The sequence below is a fragment of the Falco naumanni genome, chromosome Z (assembly GCF_017639655.2).
Source record: "Falco naumanni isolate bFalNau1 chromosome Z, bFalNau1.pat, whole genome shotgun sequence".
In the NCBI taxonomy this organism is placed as follows: Eukaryota; Metazoa; Chordata; class Aves; order Falconiformes; family Falconidae; genus Falco; species Falco naumanni.
Window position 1 is genome coordinate 54,345,572 of NC_054080.1, and position 19,227 is coordinate 54,364,798.

Genomic DNA, 19,227 nt, shown 5'->3' on the forward strand with positions numbered 1-19,227 from the left:
GAGTGAGATTATATCCGTAAGAGATGTGAAAGCAGACTAGATGTCTAAATGTTTACTGGAGAAGATTACTATTTGTAAATTATTAAGATGATAAGTAACTACGCAGCTGTGTCCAGTTAGTGATCCAAAATCATCATTTACAGTTTTATGTGGGAAAGATTCACCAAATTTACAGTAACTTCACTTATTAGTGAAGTCACTGAATGCTGTTAACATTTTCACTCCAGAATATGTTTTTGCCTTGTATTCAGTTTCCTCTCCTAGTTTTTGAAATTGGATGGAAGACAAAATGTTACTGAACATTTCCAAGCTAAAGTATTTCAAAATGTTCAAGTCCTTGAGACAGAAGTTACAAAATGTGTAATTAAGAAAATCTTGATATCATTTGTCGGTTATATACAACTTTTTGGGAGATTTTATCAGACCTTTAATTTCTGGGTGATATTAGTTGAAGAGTCTCATAGCACAACAGCTTGTCCATTGTTTGAAATTTACTCTCAGTGCTAGATAGCACTCTTGAAACAAAGATTTCAGCTAAGAGGAGAAAATTATGTTAAAATAGTGGTGTGCTATATAGCAACTGGCAGAAACTTTGGCAAAGGCAATTTGCATGAGCTTCTACTAATAACAGCATGGCCTCACAACTATTCGGTGTAATGACTGTTGCAAGGGGGTGTGAGGGACATCATGCTGTATAGTAATGGAGGTAGATTACACTACATCAGAGAAAATATTTTTTCATGAGCAATTTCACTTCATTTGGCCTCATGGCAAATTCAGGTATTATCAGAAGAAGTTTCTAATTCCATGATGCTACTGTACATAGGACTGTAGAAAGTGCAGCTGTTTGTAGTGTTCACAAGTGATCATACTTAAAGAAAATGTTAACTGAAAACTATCTGAAAATAAAAAGAGAGAAAAAAATCCCATTCTCTATCAATAGTTACATGTTAACAAAAAGGAAATCCATACACTTTGCAAAATCAGGTAGGCTCCATATTAAACAACAACAAAAAAAAAGTGACGATTGTTATTTAACACTTCAATCACAGGGTATTTTATTGGATAAGTAAGCTTTATTTGTTCCCCTGTTCTGATCAAGAACAAGTAGTAATTTCTTTCTTTCTCTGTAGTTACCACAAAGGTTAAAAAATAGTTCTAACTGTGAGGTCTGCCACAACAAAAAAAGCAGTTTATCACAAAAATAATTTAGTGATACCTTCCAGCAGTCTCTCCTCTAGAAAGCTGAAGGAGTTATTATTCTATTTGTGTGGAGTCTTCTTTTTCATATGCTCCATTGGTTTCAGTAATAGCTGTAATGCAGAGAAAAATATGGCCTGCAAAAGGCCTTCACAGCCTTTTCTTTGTTCCGTAAAGGCTCGTCATAATCAATGAGGAAAAATCAGAGCTAGTCAAGAGATACATACTTTATGCAGCAAAAGTGCAGGAAAAAACTTGCAAAATTCCTGGGAATAATACTTGCAGGTGAACTCTGCATTTAAAAGAAAGGATATTGGAAAAATTTACATTTATTTATATAAAACCCAGCTATAAATCTTACGTAATTAGAAGCAGTGTCATGATTTATGTCAGATATATTGAGGAAAGAGCTTATTAAATGCAGAGTTTTCTTCAAGCCATGCCATTACTCCCTCCTTATTCCGAATTCGTTATGGAATGGTAGTCAGAACTGACAATAAGAATCTGATTTTCTAGGTGCCTGAGAACTGAAGATAAGTAATAAAATCCATTGAAGTGTTTGAAAACAGGAACCAGAGCTCACAGTGTAGCAGTTAAATTTACGTGTGATGTCTTCGAATGTGGATGGAACTAATTAGTCTTCATGGAAGACTATATTATCGTGACACTACTACTCCCAAAACTATTTTGGTTTCTTGACCTGTCAGGCATTGGTACACAGTGAACACCAAATTTCTAAATAACTACGGATATGCTTCATTATCAAAAACGTCATTGTAATAGAAACAGACTATTTTGAAGTAGAAGTATTAATGAAATTATAAATGAAATATGTATGTATAAAAAGTAATATGAATAAATGAATAAATAAAAATAAATATATAAATTAAACAGAAACAGTAAATGAGGATAATATCAGGACTCAAACAATGCACACCATATAAGCTGTATCATGGGATTTCCCCCTTGATAAGGGCTAATTTGATCCTCTACACCAAATGTCCTCAGCACACTTACAGTCTGAATTTCTCTGAAAGACAAATCATTAGTTTGGACCAACAGGTCCCAGTTAAGGATTTGAGTGTATTTGGTGTGATGGTTAAGAAGAGCTTCCAATTTAGTCTTCTTCAGAAGAAATCCAGTTCCGCCAAGACCATGCTGGAGACTAAATCATGTGTGGTAAGCCAGGACAGTGAAGAGATTAAATTCCAAACCATGCTACCACTCCAAGCTAAAACAACCCATGATGGAGGTGATCTGTGTACGGGAAGTGGAATAACAGAGTTCTGTCATACATAGTAATGATAGTTGATTACAAGGTTGGTCTGACTTCCCTTCTACCACATTTTAGCTATCAATGGCAAAAGTTATGTTAGACACATCTAGGAACTTGTAATTTCCGCATTACTATTACTATTATCATTATTAATATTAATGTGTTTATTATTAATAATTAGTAATAATTATCATTTATTATTGCTATTGTTATTATTATATCATTACTTTTCCATTTACAGGAATAGCAGAAATCTGTCTTGGATTAAATTTGTGAATACTTATGACAATATTCTCTTTTTGCAAGAAATTATTTGTAAGTGAGACAGAACCATTCATAAAGTGTCTGAAGTTTTACTTCTTGACTTGTGTTCCTAAGTCCTGTGCCTCTGAATGTTCTCTGTATTTAGAAATAATGGTAAGGGAAGAAAACAAGAAACAGTAGTAGCTTTACTATCATAGCTCATTATACTGTATGATGACTCAGTAGTACAGGAGGCAGACATTATTTCTTCCATAAGACAGTAATTTGTGGAACTAAGAGTGAGGGAGGAGAAAATCTATGCCTATGCCTGCTAAAACATATCTCAAGAACTGTACATGCAATTCTGTTTGTATTTATCATCTTTAAATAAAATTGTGCTACAGTTCCAGGCAAACCTCGGCTTGTGATTAGCCACACACAGATGAACACGGCTCTAATTCAGTGGCACCCTCCTGTGGACACTTTTGGCCCGCTGCAGGGTTACCGCCTGAAGTTTGGTCGCAAGGACATGGATGCGTTTACGACCATGGAGTTCTCAGAGAAAGAAGATCACTTCACAGCCACAGACATTCACAAAGGAGCTTCTTACGTCTTCAGGCTCTCAGCTAGAAATAAAGTGGGCTTTGGGGAGGAGATGGTTAAAGAGATTTCTGTTCCTGAAGAGGTACCCAGTGGATTTCCCCAAAATCTCCACTCGGAAAGCTCTACTTCTACATCAGTTCAATTAACTTGGCAGATGCCACTCTTGGCAGAGAGAAATGGCGTTATCACCAAATACACTGTCTTGTACAGAGATATCAATGTTGCTTACCAGCCAGTTGAACTCCCAGTTGTTTCTGCTGATACCACTATGACACTTTCTGGCCTAAAACCAGATACCACATATGATGTTAAAGTACGTGCCCACACAAGCAAAGGGCCTGGTCCATATAGTCCAAGTGTCCAGTTCAGGACACTACCCGTGGATCAAGGTAGGATTTGTCTGCTTATGGCGTTGACCTTTAAAGGAGTATCGGTCTTTGGATATCAGTGTTTTTGAAGCTGTAAATAAAACTGATCGGCCCATTCATAAAAATAGGTTCATCAAACACAAAAGGTAAAGTATGTAAATCTTAATATGTTTTGGATGCCTCAGAATTCAGTTGTCCCTTGCCAAGCAAGTTCTGGCTAACATCTTCAGTTTTTGCAGGTAAGAAAAATGCACATGTTGGGTTGTTACTATATAAGAGTGAGAAAGAGTTAAAATGTGATATTTAAATCTGAGCAAACAGGTAGGAGAGTTGAATCCTTCTTGGGTTTTGACCTACATGGAAAGCTGATACTCCCAGGTAGCAGTGGAAGTATAAGAAGACCTAAGCTCCAAGATGTTGTTTATATACATTGTTTTTTTTTTCCAGCAGTGTTTGCAAAAAATTTTCATGTTAAAGCAGTAATGAAGACTTCTGTTTTGTTGTCATGGGAAATTCCAGAAAATTACAATTCAGCTTTGCCTTTCAAGGTAAGTTACTTCCCATTTGTACAAGAGAAAGTACAGGACCTACAGAATGTCATTCACCTGGCTAAGTAGCTTACTAAGCATGTGGATTTTGTTGGTATTGCTCTGTTTAAGAATGCAAACTAATTTAGTAGTATTGACCCAAGCTGTTGAATTCAGTCATTTAACAATATGAGATTTCCACTGTTGTAGGTGTATTTCCAAGTCACACTCATTCTGGTTATTACACATGGTGTGAACACCTTGCTAATTTGTAGTTCATTGATAATATATTTTAGATAAAAAAGTGAAAGAGTATTTTTCTTCCTTTTAGTCACTTCTGTGGGAACCCTAACTGAGTACCATTATGTTTTTTTTTTCTTCTCACCTTTAAAACATTTTTGTGTTACAACTCTTTTACTCCACTAACTATAGCATTAGCCAGATAAAGAGACTCAGTGTAACCCACATTCTGGCTGGTATTTCTTCTGCATCATTCTTCATCATTTGTGTCATCTTAGGCAGTGGCAAGTGAAGAGCAGTATTTTATGAACTAAGTACTGCAATAAACCTTTCTGAATAAGGAGTGTGAACAAAAAAGTCGTATTTTTTTGTTAACTTAAACAAGTGTGCCTTCATATAAATGCTGGGTTTAACCAAAATTACTGAATTTGAGTAAGTGACATTGCATTTTAGGAGTGCTTATGTTGCTTTAAATTAATGTAGTTCTTTTTTGCCCCTGAAAGCGAGTTTTAATTGTGGTAGCGAATGCCATACTTACAGCCTAAAATGCCCAGTAATTTTAATTTTAGATTTATAATTTGGTTCATTCCTGAATTCAGTACAACAGTATCAGTTGCCTTCTCTTGGTAACCAAAACCCACCTTCAATTTGTATATTAACTTAGATCCTTTATGATGATGGGAAAATGGTGGTGGAGGTTGATGGACGTGCTACTCAAAAGCTGATCACTAACTTGAAGCCAGAGACATCATATTCATTTGTGCTGACCAACAGAGGGAATAGTGCTGGGGGTCTTCAGCACAGAGTGACAGCAAAGACTGCACCAGATGTGCTTCGCACCAAACCAGTCTTCATTGGAAAGACCAACTTAGATGGCATGATAACTGTGGAACTTCCAGAAGTACCTTCAAATGAGAACATAAAGTGAGTGAATGAATGACATACGATTGCTTTTATCTTAAAAAAGATGGTTATTCTTACTGTTTATAAGATCTAGAGCTATAGTGGTATACCAGGGCTTTATTCTTCACAACAGTACAGAGAGTAGAGCAGTCCACAGTAGCATTTAGACTAATATTTGATAATACTAAACTGGGAGGTGCTGTTGACTCTCTTGAGGGAGACAAAGAAGCCTTGCAGAGGGATCTAGATAGATTAGACCATTTGGCAGTCATCAGTGGCATGAAATTTTAAGAACAAATTCCAGATTCTGTTGTTAAGGTACTTGAATGCATCCAGTGGAGAGCAACAAAGCTGATGAATGGGCTGGAAGGTATGTCCTTTAAGGAGCAGCTAAGGACTTTGGGTTTGTCACATTTAGAGAAAAGGAGGCTGAGGAGTAACCTTATGGCTCTTCAAAGCTTCCTGAGAAGGAGAAGTGGAGGGGGAGGTGCTGATCTCTTCTCCCTTGGATCCATTGATAAGATGCATGGGGATGGTTCAAAGCTGCATCAGGGTATGTTCAGACATACAGAGGCATTTTTTTACCAAGACAGTGGTCAAACCTGGGAACAGGCTTCCTAGGAAGGTGGTGGATCCCCCAAGCCTGTCAGTGTTTAAGAGGCATTTGGACAATGCCCTTAATAATTTGTTTTAACTTTGGTCAGGCCTGAAGTGGTCAGGCAGTTGGACTAGATGATTTTTGTGTGTCCCTTCTAACTGGAACTATTCGGTAAGTTTGTCACTTAACGAAGTATGTAAGACTGAGTAAAATTTAGGTGGAAATACATGGAGAAAGATTGTCCTTGAGTCTGTGTCTTTTTTTCAGAGTACTTTTGTGTTTCATCACTGATTTCAAATAACAAAGAGGGATTAAGGAAGCCAGTTGTGTTTTGAACAATGTATCTTCTCAAGAAAAATGGATAACCCATAGATGGATCGCTGCCTAGCTGCAGCACCTTGAAGTACTCAGCCCCGGTCACCCCAGAATTCTGTGGAGTTTTGAAGAATTGCAACTACACTTAGATAAATTCACATAAACAAATTCTAAAATTCTTATTAAAAGAAAACTCTCAGGTCGTCTCCACTGGTCCCAGAAATTAAAAAGGATTTTTTGCTGAAATATTTGGCGAAGAGGTTACTATAGGTTACTTAGGTTTTGAGGGAAAAGATGCTGTGGAGATTTAAACAGCAGAAATAGGACTAAAGAGCTGACAGCACACGGTCAGCAGGGATTAGGAATTTTAGACAATAAGTATTTGCCAAGAAAACATGAAGCATGGTACAATCAATAAGTGTTACTGCTCTGCTTATAGTGATTCTTGTTGGTCTAGAAGATTCTCATGTGTAATATAAAGGAAGTGGGGAGGAAAATGAACAAGTTATTAAGTACTGTTGGGGATTCAACTTGTCCTCTCCCTGGTGGATTTTTACTGATGGCTTTGTAGAAGGCTGCTCCCCTTTTTCATTACTGACTAAGGATTTTGAGGCAGGTGAGGTCAAGAAAGAAATGACTTTGAGACATTAAAAGGATGAAAAACTGAAAAATGTAGCCATTATCATTAGATTGAGTAAGATGCGGTCAGTAACAAATGCAGCTAAGGAAGACTGAAGATGGAATAAGTCAAAAAAGATTTATGAGACAGACCATTCACAGAGAGAAAGAAGTGCAGGGTAGCTGGTCAAACAATAGCAGAAGATAGAAGAGGAAAAAAAAGGTGATGCCATTCTTCTATGTAGTGTAAAAAAATGAAAAAGGCTATGTGACATCAGGAAAGGTGCATTAAATCTATGGGGTCCAACTGCCAATTTTGAAAATAATGTATCTCCTCCTTCTTTATTTATTTCCTAAGAAAATATGATTAGGCTTGAGACAGAAAAACGAAACAACAACAGAAAGAATGACTTGACCCTTGGAAGCAGGCATACCAAAGCAACTAGATGCTGAACAGAAAAAGCTTATTTGATGCAAAAACTAAGATTATTACAGCTATAGTCTTTGCATAGGAAGAACAATTTTATGTAATAATTATGTTGACATTTTTATAGTTGTTCATTCTCTATGGATACATTATAAGCTCATGATTATCTCCATCTTACTATGCAATATTATACACTGAGAATCTTTCAATAATACTAATTACGCAGAAGGTGAAACAGTTAATGGTTTGCTCTCATGAATTATAGGTAAATACTAATGGGATTGACGGTAATGTTATAAAAGCCTTTGTATATTTTTTAAAGTTGGTAGAAGTAATTGTCATTATTTCAATGTCTGGTGGTGATGCGGCATAGAAATTGGAGCAGAGCTCACCTTATGCTAGGTAAGATGAATCCCTTTTGCTGGTATCTCATGTGAGCAATTTCTTCATTTTCCTGTAGTATTTTGGGCTAATACAAAGCAATTTTTACATCTAAAGGACAGTTCTTGTTCCTCTGAATCTCTCTGAATTCATCTTTGCAAAGTCTTAGAACAGAGTTTTATGGAAGACTTTAGCCTTTGTAGTACTCAGTAGTTCAAGCAATATCCAAGGAAACCCTCCATTTCCCACCCTCTACCATCTCCACAAAAAAAAAAAAAAAAAAAGCAAAAAGCCAAAACAAAAACAAAAACCAAAACCCAAAACCAATCAACCACACCAGAAAACCCAAACTCAAAACAAACAAGCAAATAATAAAGAAAATAATAAATCATGTTTTTCAAGAGACGCTACATTTTCTGGAGTTAGCTAGAAACAACAGAATTTTGTTGTCATTTACAGTTTGCAGGACTTTATACTTATGTGAACAGTTTCATTTTTCTGCTTGCTGTTGATGTACTTGTGCTCTTAGCTTTAAAATACTCTGTATGTGCTGAAAGGCTTAGTGGATGATCAAAGTTATGAGCGGGAGGCACACATGAAGAAAGTGTGAAAAAGTGTGAAAGTAACATTTACATGCTGGATGTTGCTTGATTGGAAAAAAAGTATGAACACTGTTAGCTTGAAAAAGAAAAAGAAGGAGAAAAAAAAGGGATAAGTAAGAGACTGCTATGCAGTTCATCCAGCAGATATATCTGTTACGTCTGAATGACATATAGGGGCCAGTTCTCAATTGCTTGTCTTGATTCTTAGGCATGTGTTAAAGAAAAGTTATGTAGGTTGTAGTTTTTGTATACACAGATAAAGAATGTATGCTGCAGGTTTTACATACTCTGGAATATTAATGGATACAGCAAGCAAGCAAGTTAAAAATCTGTGGCCAACCCTTCTTGTTTCCAACATCTCCTGTTGGAGCTCAGCATTTCTACAGAAAGATTTCCCAGATTTCTTAACACAAGAATTAATAAATATGTACTGCAGTTGTTAAAAATTGAAACTTTCGTGACATTTCTTTTATGGGAAGGGGATTTAATTAAGAGGAGATCATTAAAATGGACCAATGGCATGTGCTGGTATGTAAGCAAGATAGTTTATAGAGTCACTTTAGACTGAAATAGATTTTCATCATTTGTAAGGCAGGTCCTTTTCTGTAGACTCAGTTTCATTAATTACTTTAGGTTTTTCACCTGCATTGAGTGAGTAAAATGAATAGTCAGTGCTGTGGAAGATTGAATAGTCTGTAAAAAATTGCAGACAGGAAAAGAAGAAGATGGTCCATGAGACACTAAAATTATCTTCTACAATGTAGAGCTAGAGATACCTTCTTAATATTCTGTTGTGAGAAACAAAGGAAAGCAGCTTCTTTCCATCTCCTCTGAGATGGAGAATGCTTGCCTTTTGACAAGTGTGTTTATCAAGAAGATTTACATTATACCATCCTGGATGTCCTGCTGTGTGATTCTACTGCTTTTCCTCACACTAATGTGAAATTATGGATCTGCCTGACATGTATCCAGGCTTTGTGAAGGAAACAAGGAAAGTGCCATATCTCCGTTACACTAGAAAGTATAATTTATTAGTCTCCATTATGGAGGACGAGGAGGAGGAAGATATTTTCAGGAAAATGTTTCTGAGGAAAACTGGTAAATGTAATTTACAAATCCTAGCCACAAAGACAGAATACCTGAAATTCTGTCATCTATAACTGTGAACAGAATACTTAAGTAGGTAAAGGTGATGGTGATTGATTCTCAAAAGTAAAGAGTGTGTGGGTGGAGTATATGCTATGTCTTCTTTAATTTCTGTTTATTGGCATCAACAAACACATTATGTTATCCCACTATTCTGATTATACATGAAAATGGGGAAAGATGGGGTGATAATTGAGAATTAAATATATGGTAATATGTTTTAGTTTAGGGGTTTGGGGTTTTTTCCCAGTGTGGTGGTGACAAGGCACAAATATCCCAAAGCTCTTGTCTTTCAAATGAAAAAATGAACAGCAGTCAAACACATAGGCATTTTAGAACATTGTAATTAAAGTTTCTTATACATATTTATATGTTTACATGAAAAGGCAGGTAATTAGTGCCATTTGTTTGTCAAATGTTTTACGCTGGATGTGTTTTCAAGAATGTGAATCTTTACAACTGTGTTTGGAAGGCAGCAGTAACATAATAATGAGAAAAAGTTTGCTTTCAGCATACCGCTGTTTTCTTAAGTTCCTCTGAACAGGCATCCACTCCACCAATTTCTATATTCCTTTTCCTTCAACCTCACTTTTGTCCAACTGTTTCCTTTACAGAGGTTATTACATAGTTATTGTGCCTTTAAAGAGGTCTCGTGGAAAGTTTATCAAACCATGGGAGAGTCCAGATGAAATGGAACTAGATGAGGTAATGTATGGTTTTATTGTCGTATTCCTCTTTATTAAAAAAACAATCTTATTAGTGGTATGTGATTAACTCACCAGTTTTAGAAGTTTTGGTTGTCAGGATATTTTATATTTATATTTGAAGTAGCCTGTGGGGACTGGAACAGAAGTTCAAATTACTTTAAATTAGAAGCCAAGAAAGACATTAAGTTGCAATAAAGCACACAAAGTGTCTGATCTTTGTTGATATTAATATTTTACTTTTTTCCTATTGTAAAGCGTAATACAAAAGTGCAGGAGGTGAAATGAGTTGTCAGCAAAAGCTAAATCACCAATAATATGAACTCTAATAAAGGTCTGGTTCATTAGTGGGGTGTTTACTAAGCCTGTAACAAATGCTAATTTGCAATTTGCACTGCAATTTAACATTTGACCTTCTTGCAGTGTTTTTACCTGATTCTCACATACTGGAATGCTTCTGGTTAGTAAACTTTTATGGTAGTCTCCATTCTACTGACAGTTTGTTCTCAGAAATAAATGAATGAAGTAGGAAAGAGCAACTCATGATGCCATTCAACATGATAAATTATATTAACCCAAAGGATGGAAAGGTACTTTCATTTTAGAGATAAGCCCAGTAATACTACAAATCAAATCATTATGTTATTAATACATTAATAATTCCAGGAAGTATAGCATCAGCATTCAGTCCTGTCTTCTGTTATACTGAAGGACAATATAGATCATGTGAACCTGTCTTTCTTCTTTCAATCTGTTAATCTGGATTAATACTAATATTTATAATTTAAAATATCTTTAGAGAGAACCATATGAAAGCACTATACAAAAGACAGGTGGTGGTGTTATTGTTGTTATTGTTGTATCTGGCTAGTATTTTAGATCTCATTCAGACGCTATGGTAGTTTGTACATGTAATATTTCTGCAATTCAAAGACCAGAGATCATAGTCAGAGTTTCTTTACCTCTGATTTAGTGATCTTTTGACTGGATTTTGTCTATTTTTCCATTTTATTTTGGTGAATTAAAGAGTTTTATGTTACAGAGATGTGTCACCCTATACTTCCCATAATACAGTCCCTGGGAAGTAGTGAATATTAGTGAGCAATCACAAGGGTTTTTTTACCTCCTCCACTGACAAAGTGGATATCAATTTCAATTTTTAGACAAAATTGTGAGGAAAATAAAGATCTTCACTAACACTGCTGCAGAAAGCTTTCAAAAAATAAACAGAGCTCTTTCGGTCTTAGACTAATTTTCTGGTCAGAAAAGGCGAAGAAGAATATGTACGAAAACAGGATGATCCTTAATCAGAACATTAAAAACAACTGTTCAAAGGAAGGCATGGTTTTCATTACTGCTGACTGAAGTCTGTGTTTCCTCTTGACCAGCTTCATTTATGCAATTGTCTCATTTGATTCAATTGCAGCAATGACTGGCTTTGATCTATTAACTTCTTCCTTTTGACAGATCTTGGATAGTAAATGCCATCAGCTCATGATCATAGTCCTAGGTGACATCAAATACAGTTAAGCAATAAAACTCTGACAGCAAGATTCGTACAGCAATGGAAAACTGATTTAATATTACCACATACTTTTAACATCCAAAGACGGTAGTCACATTCAGCAGCATTAACAGATTAAAGGATAGGTGCCAGATGACATTGAACTTTTTGGCAATTAAATTCTACGGGTCCTGCTGATTCCCATAACAAAGGGTCATTTTAATCATCCTGCAAGTTGCAGTGCATTAATCTGTATAACAGATTGATAAAGAGCATTTATTAATTCAGAAATATTTGGGTCAGGATAGGTTGTTTCCCACTTCTACTGATATAATTGAGACCACATTGTAGAATTAATGGTGGAAGAAATAAGATATGCATTGACTGGAAAATGAATATTATTTCTGATAAAGAATGAAAACCCTTGATACATCTTTTACAGTTGCCAGCAATACATATAGTAAGTACTAAGTAGGGAAAAAATTGAAAGTAGGCAGAAACTGTATTTCATGCTAACTCACCCAGTTTCTGTTACTTAAAAGACTGGTTTAGTTCCAAGTTTAGGAAATATATGTTTATTGTTAATTAGATGTACTATTCCTGAGAAACATGTGAAAGCAGTGACACAGCAACTAAATGTGAGGAAAAAAACCCCCACAGATAAACTAACCACACTACACTCTGAGTGCATATATTTTTTTAGTACAATCTCAGGTGTCTGGCTAGTATCAGAAAGGGTAGGGCAATAGGTTTTCCAAAGAGCTATGTCTCGAATACTTTGCTTAAATTTTCAGAAGAAAAGTATTTGCTGAAAACACTACTCTGGAGTGTTAACCCTAGTACATTAATGACCAGTCCAAAAGACTCTCCAGCCTTATTGTAGTTACCTAATCTTCCTGATTTCTTGAATCTCAATTCTGAAAGAAACTATGGAAGTTGCAGAATCTTATAGGGGCAGACAATGGACAAGATATTGTCTATCTGAAAAAATAGATATTAGAGATAAAATAATTTTTATTAACTCAATTTTTTTATTTTGCATATCATGAGATCTATTGTATTTAAATAGATATGTCATGCAAATAAAAGAAATATAAACAAATTGTTATGATTTGCTGTAGGTATTGCCTAGTAGGGATACTTCAGATTTGTAAGCAATAAAACCTAAGTAAAAGCCGGCATGAATTCAGCAATTTTGTTGGAATCCTGATATAAAGTAAAACAGAAAATGTATGTGCAAGTAATGATATTTGGCAACAACCACATTATATATGAAACATGAATGAGGCCAGAAGTTCATCTGAGGTCTATTCAGTCAAGTATCATCAATGTCACAGACAAAATTTTTATCTACACACAAACACATCTAAGTTTAGCTGGCCTTAGGTGATGAATAATTACCTTTGAAAAAGTTAAACAGATTTTGTTTGACTCAGGCTAATTAACTTTTTGCATTCATAGCCAAAACTCAGCTTCTGATCACTTCACCCACTGTAATACAGTACTTCAGCATTGTTATCTATTAAATGTATGCATTTTATGTTACTAATTTAAATGCAAGAATGATTAAGGTCCAACATTTCTCTTCCCCTTTCAGTTGCAATCTAATTATGTATTGCAGTACTCTTGCACTATTTTGACATTTTATTATGAATTATTGAAAATATAAATTGTAAATATGGTGTCTTCCTGAAACATAAGATAAAGAGTGTATTTGAGGTAGCCACACAGATAACTTTAAATTCCAGTGGAGACTGTACCCATACACAAAAATACCAGTTCTTTTCAGGGATGGCTTAAGCCATGTACTTCTCCGCCTACTACAGTACTTACAGCTCCTAACTTCCAGTTAGTATACATATCACATTACTATTACCTGGGTATCTGCCTTTGTGTTTCAGCACACTTTAGTATAGTCAGTGCTCAACACTCTGCATAGCTGTTATTATCCTTATAAAAGATAACTTCACGTAGATACAAACTTTTCATAGAGTGCTTCCCTCAGCAGTTCTTAAAAGGGCTGAAGCAACTGGAACAAAGTCGGGTCAGTCTCTGCCTCATGTTCTGCCTTCAGTAACTACCCAGGGCGTAGGAAACTACCAGCAGATGTAAGAGTCACCTTCAGTAAAGCAACTAAATAGAAATCTTAATATTACAGTTCTCTACTGCCCTCATTTTTATACCATGCAAATTTACTCTAGCTGCTCATTAAACTGTTTAGGAAAAATGAAAGAGAAATATGGAGTGCTGATTGTAATAGAGTCCTTGAGTAATGAATAATGAGTTCTAGTCTCAAATTATGGCCAGTTCTTTTTTGCTCAGGGGATCCATTGCAGTGTACCAGCTTTTGTGTTGGAGCATGGAAACTGGTAGAAAACAGACTCAGCCTTAAAGCTGGAAAGCAGGTGACTGCGTACTTCTTGAAGGGGTAACATCCAAATGCCCTCAGTGCTAAGGAGGTTTGGATCCAAGTGGTACAGGTTGCTTCTGTGTTTTATGGGTAGCCTGTGTTTGAAATATGTACTTCAAAGAGAAGGGGTGTTGAAGTACAGTATTAAAAGCTTCTGTCTCGGTAGCACAGTGAATACTAAATAATTTTACATGCATCAAAATCGTTAATTTTGTAATTGCAAAACACAAGATCCCATATGGGGAAGGCAAGAAGAGGTCTGAGGCCTAACACTGAAGAAGAGGCCAAAGAAGGAGAGCACTTTCCTGACTAATCATGTTCTTTAAAATGAGAATGCATACTGAAGATGAGATTTTAATCTCTTTTTTCATTGATCTCTGTCTAGCTCTGGAGATTTGTCTCCTCCTCTTAGCAAAGAAGTTTCTGCTAATATGTTGTATTAGCACTGTCTGTGTGCTGAAAAGCCTAAAACAACTGTGTGACCTTGGAAAAATTTATTATTGTCTAATAGTCTGCGACTACAGGACACTGAATAAATTTCATAAGTGAAAAACAAGGGGAACCATAAAGAGGCCTTAGAAGTCATCACTTACTACCCAGGAAAAGTTCCATCCCCTTGTAATCAAATCAGATTAATATTTGTTGAGTGCCAGTGTACCTAAAGTGATAAAAGATACTGAGTAAGCATTTGTCTGATTTAATAAGTAACTCATCAATGCATTATACCAGCTGAACTGAAGTTCCTTCATTAATTAGTATAGGCTTTACAAATTTGAACCTAGCATCTCTCTTGTCATAAATGTGCTGATGTAAATTTTAGCTTTGTTCATCAGAAGAAATATTTTATGAAACAAGGTAAAGTTATGGTTTGAAAGCCAGATTAATTAAAATCTGAAGTGTGAGTTGCGTATGACAGGGTGGTAGATAATATTTTGTAGTCTGGCCTTAGAAAAGCCATCTTAGGATTCATCAGTCCTGCTACTGATTCCTTTCACCATTCTATTGTATAGTGTTGTACAAACACAATTTTTGGTGCTTTTGAACAAGTAAAATAGCCATCAATATCACGTTTGGGATGGAAGATACGTTTACAAATCACTATCACTCCTATAAACTCTTCTTCACTTAATTTACTGTTTCTGAAGTACATTGGAAAGCACTCTTTTCTGTGGGATAATAAGATAATATTGACAGTGTGTTTGGTAGTTCTCATATCAGAGAGAATGGGGGGTGGGGATGGGAAGAAAGGAAAAAAGAGCTATTAATCTATTCATAGGTACTTGGTATTGAGTTGTATTTCAGAGTTACCAGAAAAAGTTAAAGTTAATATAAATTGATTTTCAGAAACTGGGATTTTTTTTTCAATTTTGCATTTTTTATTCCTCATTTTTAATTAATGACATCATACGTGTTAGTAAGTTTTGTTTTATCAAACAAGAGATAAGATAGTACCTTGCATATTCATTATGCATTAGGGAAATGATTGACCCACTGAACGTGGTACTGGTTAGGCTGCATCTTGGAGAAAAGGAGGCTGAGGAGAGACTTCATCTCCCTCTGCAACTATCTGAAAAGAGGGTGCCGGTCTTTTCTCCCAGATAACAATTGACAGGATGAGAGTAAATGGCTTCAAGTGGCACCAAGGGAGGTTTAGATTGGATATTAGGAAAAAATTCTTCGTTGAAATGGTGGTCAAGCATTGGAACAGGCTGCCCAGTTTGAGTCATCATCCCTGGAAATATTTAAAAGATGTATAGAAGCGGTGCTTAGTGACATTGTTCAGTGGTGGACTTGGCAGTGTTACGGTTGCAATTGGACTTCATGATCTTAAAGGTTTTATCCGTTGGAAATGAGTCTATGATTCTATTCTATGAATTACTTTATGTATATATGCATACACATATATATGGGATGTGTAATATGATATGTGTGTATATATATATGTCCTCAAGGAAGAGATATTGCTGTGTTAGCTTTTTTGTTGCCCTAGAGACAGCAATATCAGAAACTGAAAATTGATCTAATTGTTTTATGTTTGTAGTCTGCACAGTACAATTGCTATCTAGTATTGTATTTTAACAAAGATGACAAGTAACTCAGGATTTTGCAATTGATTTAGTGATACTGATAGCCCCCATGAAATGTGAATATATTGTATTTTTGTAGTTCCTGGTCATGCATTAAATTTTCTCATTACATTGTAAATAATTTACATTAAAACATTAAAATTGTTTACAGTTATTTTTCTTTTCTTACTTTTTCTCTCGCTCTCTCTCTCTCCCCACCCCCACCCCACCCCCACCCCCACCCGCCTTTCATTCTGAAGCTGCTTAAGGAGATAGCTAGGAAGCGGAGAAGCATTCGTCTTGGGAGGGAAGTTGAATTAAAGCCATATATTGCAGCTCACTTTGAAGTTCTTCCTACCGAGTTCACATTGGGGGATAAGAAGCATTACGGTGGCTTTGAGAATAAGCAACTGCAGAGTGGTCAAGAATATGTCTTCTTTGTGCTGGCTGTAATGGAGCACTCAGAATCTGTAAGTTAGTTAACATTTTTAAATCCAAAATTACCTTTCCACAATAATGAAAACAGCTTTCTGTGCTTCTTTCACTTCCCAAAACCTATCTTTTTTTACAATATAAGTCAGGGCATCACTAAAGCAAGTGTTTCCTTGCTTAGTTTGAATTAATCCCTTTAACTTTTCTATTTTGCTTGTGTCTTTATTTGTTACTTCCGTGTATAATGGAAACCTAAACATCACCTTTTATTAGCTGTATTGTGATCCTTTGCAAATTACATGCTCTGCTATTTGAGATCATTGACACAGGTTCTGAGGCATGAACTTCACAGCAGCATGTTTCTCAACATGTTATAAAAGGAGTTCCTCTTGTGTATTCTGCTGCCATTGAATAGTGGTGTTGGAGAATCAGGATTCTTGGGAAGATCCCTTGAATCAGAGACATGCACAACTAGCCTCTTAAGTTTGTTATTCTGTAACAACTTTATCTGTTGAACTGTTAGAAAGTTAGAAAATAATTCAATAAAGAAAATTTCTGAGGTGAGCTAAATAATGAACTGTCATTCCTCTTTATGTAATTCACCTTGTAGTTATGTCCCTTTATGTGTGAATTAATCTACTGCATGTAATATAGTAAAATAAAAATAAAAATAAAAATACAGAAGTAGGGCTGTTTAAAGAATTTGCAATACACTTTAATAGTTTGACATACAGTGTAATATGGTATCTTTCTAATTGCTATCTAAACCTGACAGATGCATTTGCTGTCTCATCCACTAGAAACTCCTACACCAATAATTGGAATTCTAGTCAAATGCTTCCAATATGTAACTGTACAGTTGTTTTCTCAATGTCAACAGAATTTGTCTACTTAAACACTGTGAGGAAGTAGTTTCAATTTGAATATTTGTGGGATACGTAGCTTCATTTGAAAATAAAATAAGTGCCTCCTGGAAGCTCTAACATAAACCAGAAGTTCCTCTTTCACTTTTTGACAGTGGCTGTGTAGACAGAGAGTTCTGAAGAGAGCATGAGAGAGTTTCAAACTAGAGAGAGTAGACAGTTTTTGGATATTAAGTTTGATGATTGCCAAAAAAAATGTGTGTCAGAAGCTACCTGTACTAAAACTGATCTTTTTGATACAAAGCACCATTTCTTATTTATTTTTCTATATTAATTTAAGGTCATTTATTGGTCATTTCATATAACCCTAAGATTACTACTTTGTTAGAGAGAAATCAGGATGAAAACACATGAATAAATAGGGGTTTATGTTTACAGCTGAAAATGCTGGTATGGCAAAATATATCCAGGAGTCTCTTGTTGAAGATTTCAAAAGGCATTACTACTCTTACAGTATGGACAATGTCTGGTTTAGCATGCAATCTGAAACATCTTTGTGATTATCAGAGAGTGAAGAGTTTATAAGGGTGAATGAGCTTCAGCTTCTCTCGGTATGTCTGGTTTTCTTCTAGGACTATGGATCCCACTGGTGTATGAATTGTAATTTGGAAGGAGTGTTTTTCCCAGTCTTCAAAATGCTCTTTAGATAAGGTTTCTCCTTCAGGGAACACACAATTTCTCTGTTTTGTAGAATGGAAAACTTGTTTTACAAGAGGGCATGGGGAGGTCTGAATTTGTTTAACTTAGTAAAAGGGAAGCTGAGAGAAATTAGGATTAGAGTCTATAAATATGTTAAGCATGTTATCAAAGGGTAAGTAAAAAAAAAAAAAAAAGATAAATTTGGCAAAGTAATGAATGAGTTTAAATCAGTCATTAATAGAGGTAGGTTGAAAATTAGAAGGAAAATCCTATTTATTGGAGAACAGGTAGTAAATGCTGATACTGTTACCCCTCTGTATCCCTTTCCAGGAATATTTTTCTGCCTGCTCCAAAGGAAGAGGCTAAACACAAAGAATTTTTTACTGTAGCAATGAGCTTTTTTCTACTTTTTGAGAATACTGAAGCTGGGAAAAAATATCAGTCAGCTCAGATTTTTCAGGAATGGAACATGGACACTCAAAACTGTTGTCAGACTTAGTAAAAGAGCATGATATAACTGGACATAGTTGGCATGGGTACCAGCTCTGTACCAGGTAGTGTGAATGTCTCAGCTTTGCTGGTCCTAATGCAGTCTCAAACCCAGACACTCTTTTAGCACAGAGCCCAAAACAAGGCCAAATGAAGTGTGAAAAACACACATCTCCTTTGATTAAGAGTCCTGGCTTAGGGCATCTTTCAGAATACAGTGCAACATGGTAAAAGAAAATCAACCTCTTCTCCTAGTTATCCTATTCTTTCTTAACTGGCATTCCTGATCTACTGCAGAATCAAGTTTTTAAGTCCTTTGCATGAGCTGTATTTCAAATCCTAGTTTAGTGCTGGTAGAGGCACTCCAGAAAAGACAAGAAATAAGTACAAACCATTGTCCACATCTGACTTTGCTGTAGCTCTGAGTTCTTTACGTGATCCAGATTTAGCAGGCTGGCCTCTCACCCTCTTCTATCTGTAATTTTAACTCTGCATTCAGCCATAGATCAGACATATCAGGTCAGACCAGAATAAAAAAAAATACATACTATTTTCTTATCACAGGTCTTATCCTAGGCCAGCTGGTTTTACACCATCCAGTAAGGCAAAGATT

At 35.7% G+C, this 19,227-nt stretch overlaps 1 protein-coding gene across 22 annotated transcripts in view; it reads left to right on the forward strand.

The window, feature by feature from the left end:
• The window catches only part of PTPRD (protein tyrosine phosphatase receptor type D), a 380,568-nt gene that overhangs the window by 267,697 nt on the left and 93,644 nt on the right, over positions 1 to 19,227 (forward strand). For 11 of the 22 annotated variants that reach the window (XM_040580319.1, XM_040580317.1, XM_040580325.1 and 8 more), the window contains 5 exons: positions 3,124 to 3,711; positions 4,138 to 4,238; positions 5,122 to 5,381; positions 10,062 to 10,152; positions 16,392 to 16,601. In XM_040580319.1, coding sequence (XP_040436253.1) covers positions 3,124 to 3,711; positions 4,138 to 4,238; positions 5,122 to 5,381; positions 10,062 to 10,152; positions 16,392 to 16,601 — 1,250 coding nt within the window. The remainder of the gene's footprint in view (positions 1 to 3,123; positions 3,712 to 4,137; positions 4,239 to 5,121; positions 5,382 to 10,061; positions 10,153 to 16,391; positions 16,602 to 19,227) is intronic. The other 11 variants (XM_040580320.1, XM_040580326.1, XM_040580328.1 and 8 more) reach the window with 1 other exon arrangement.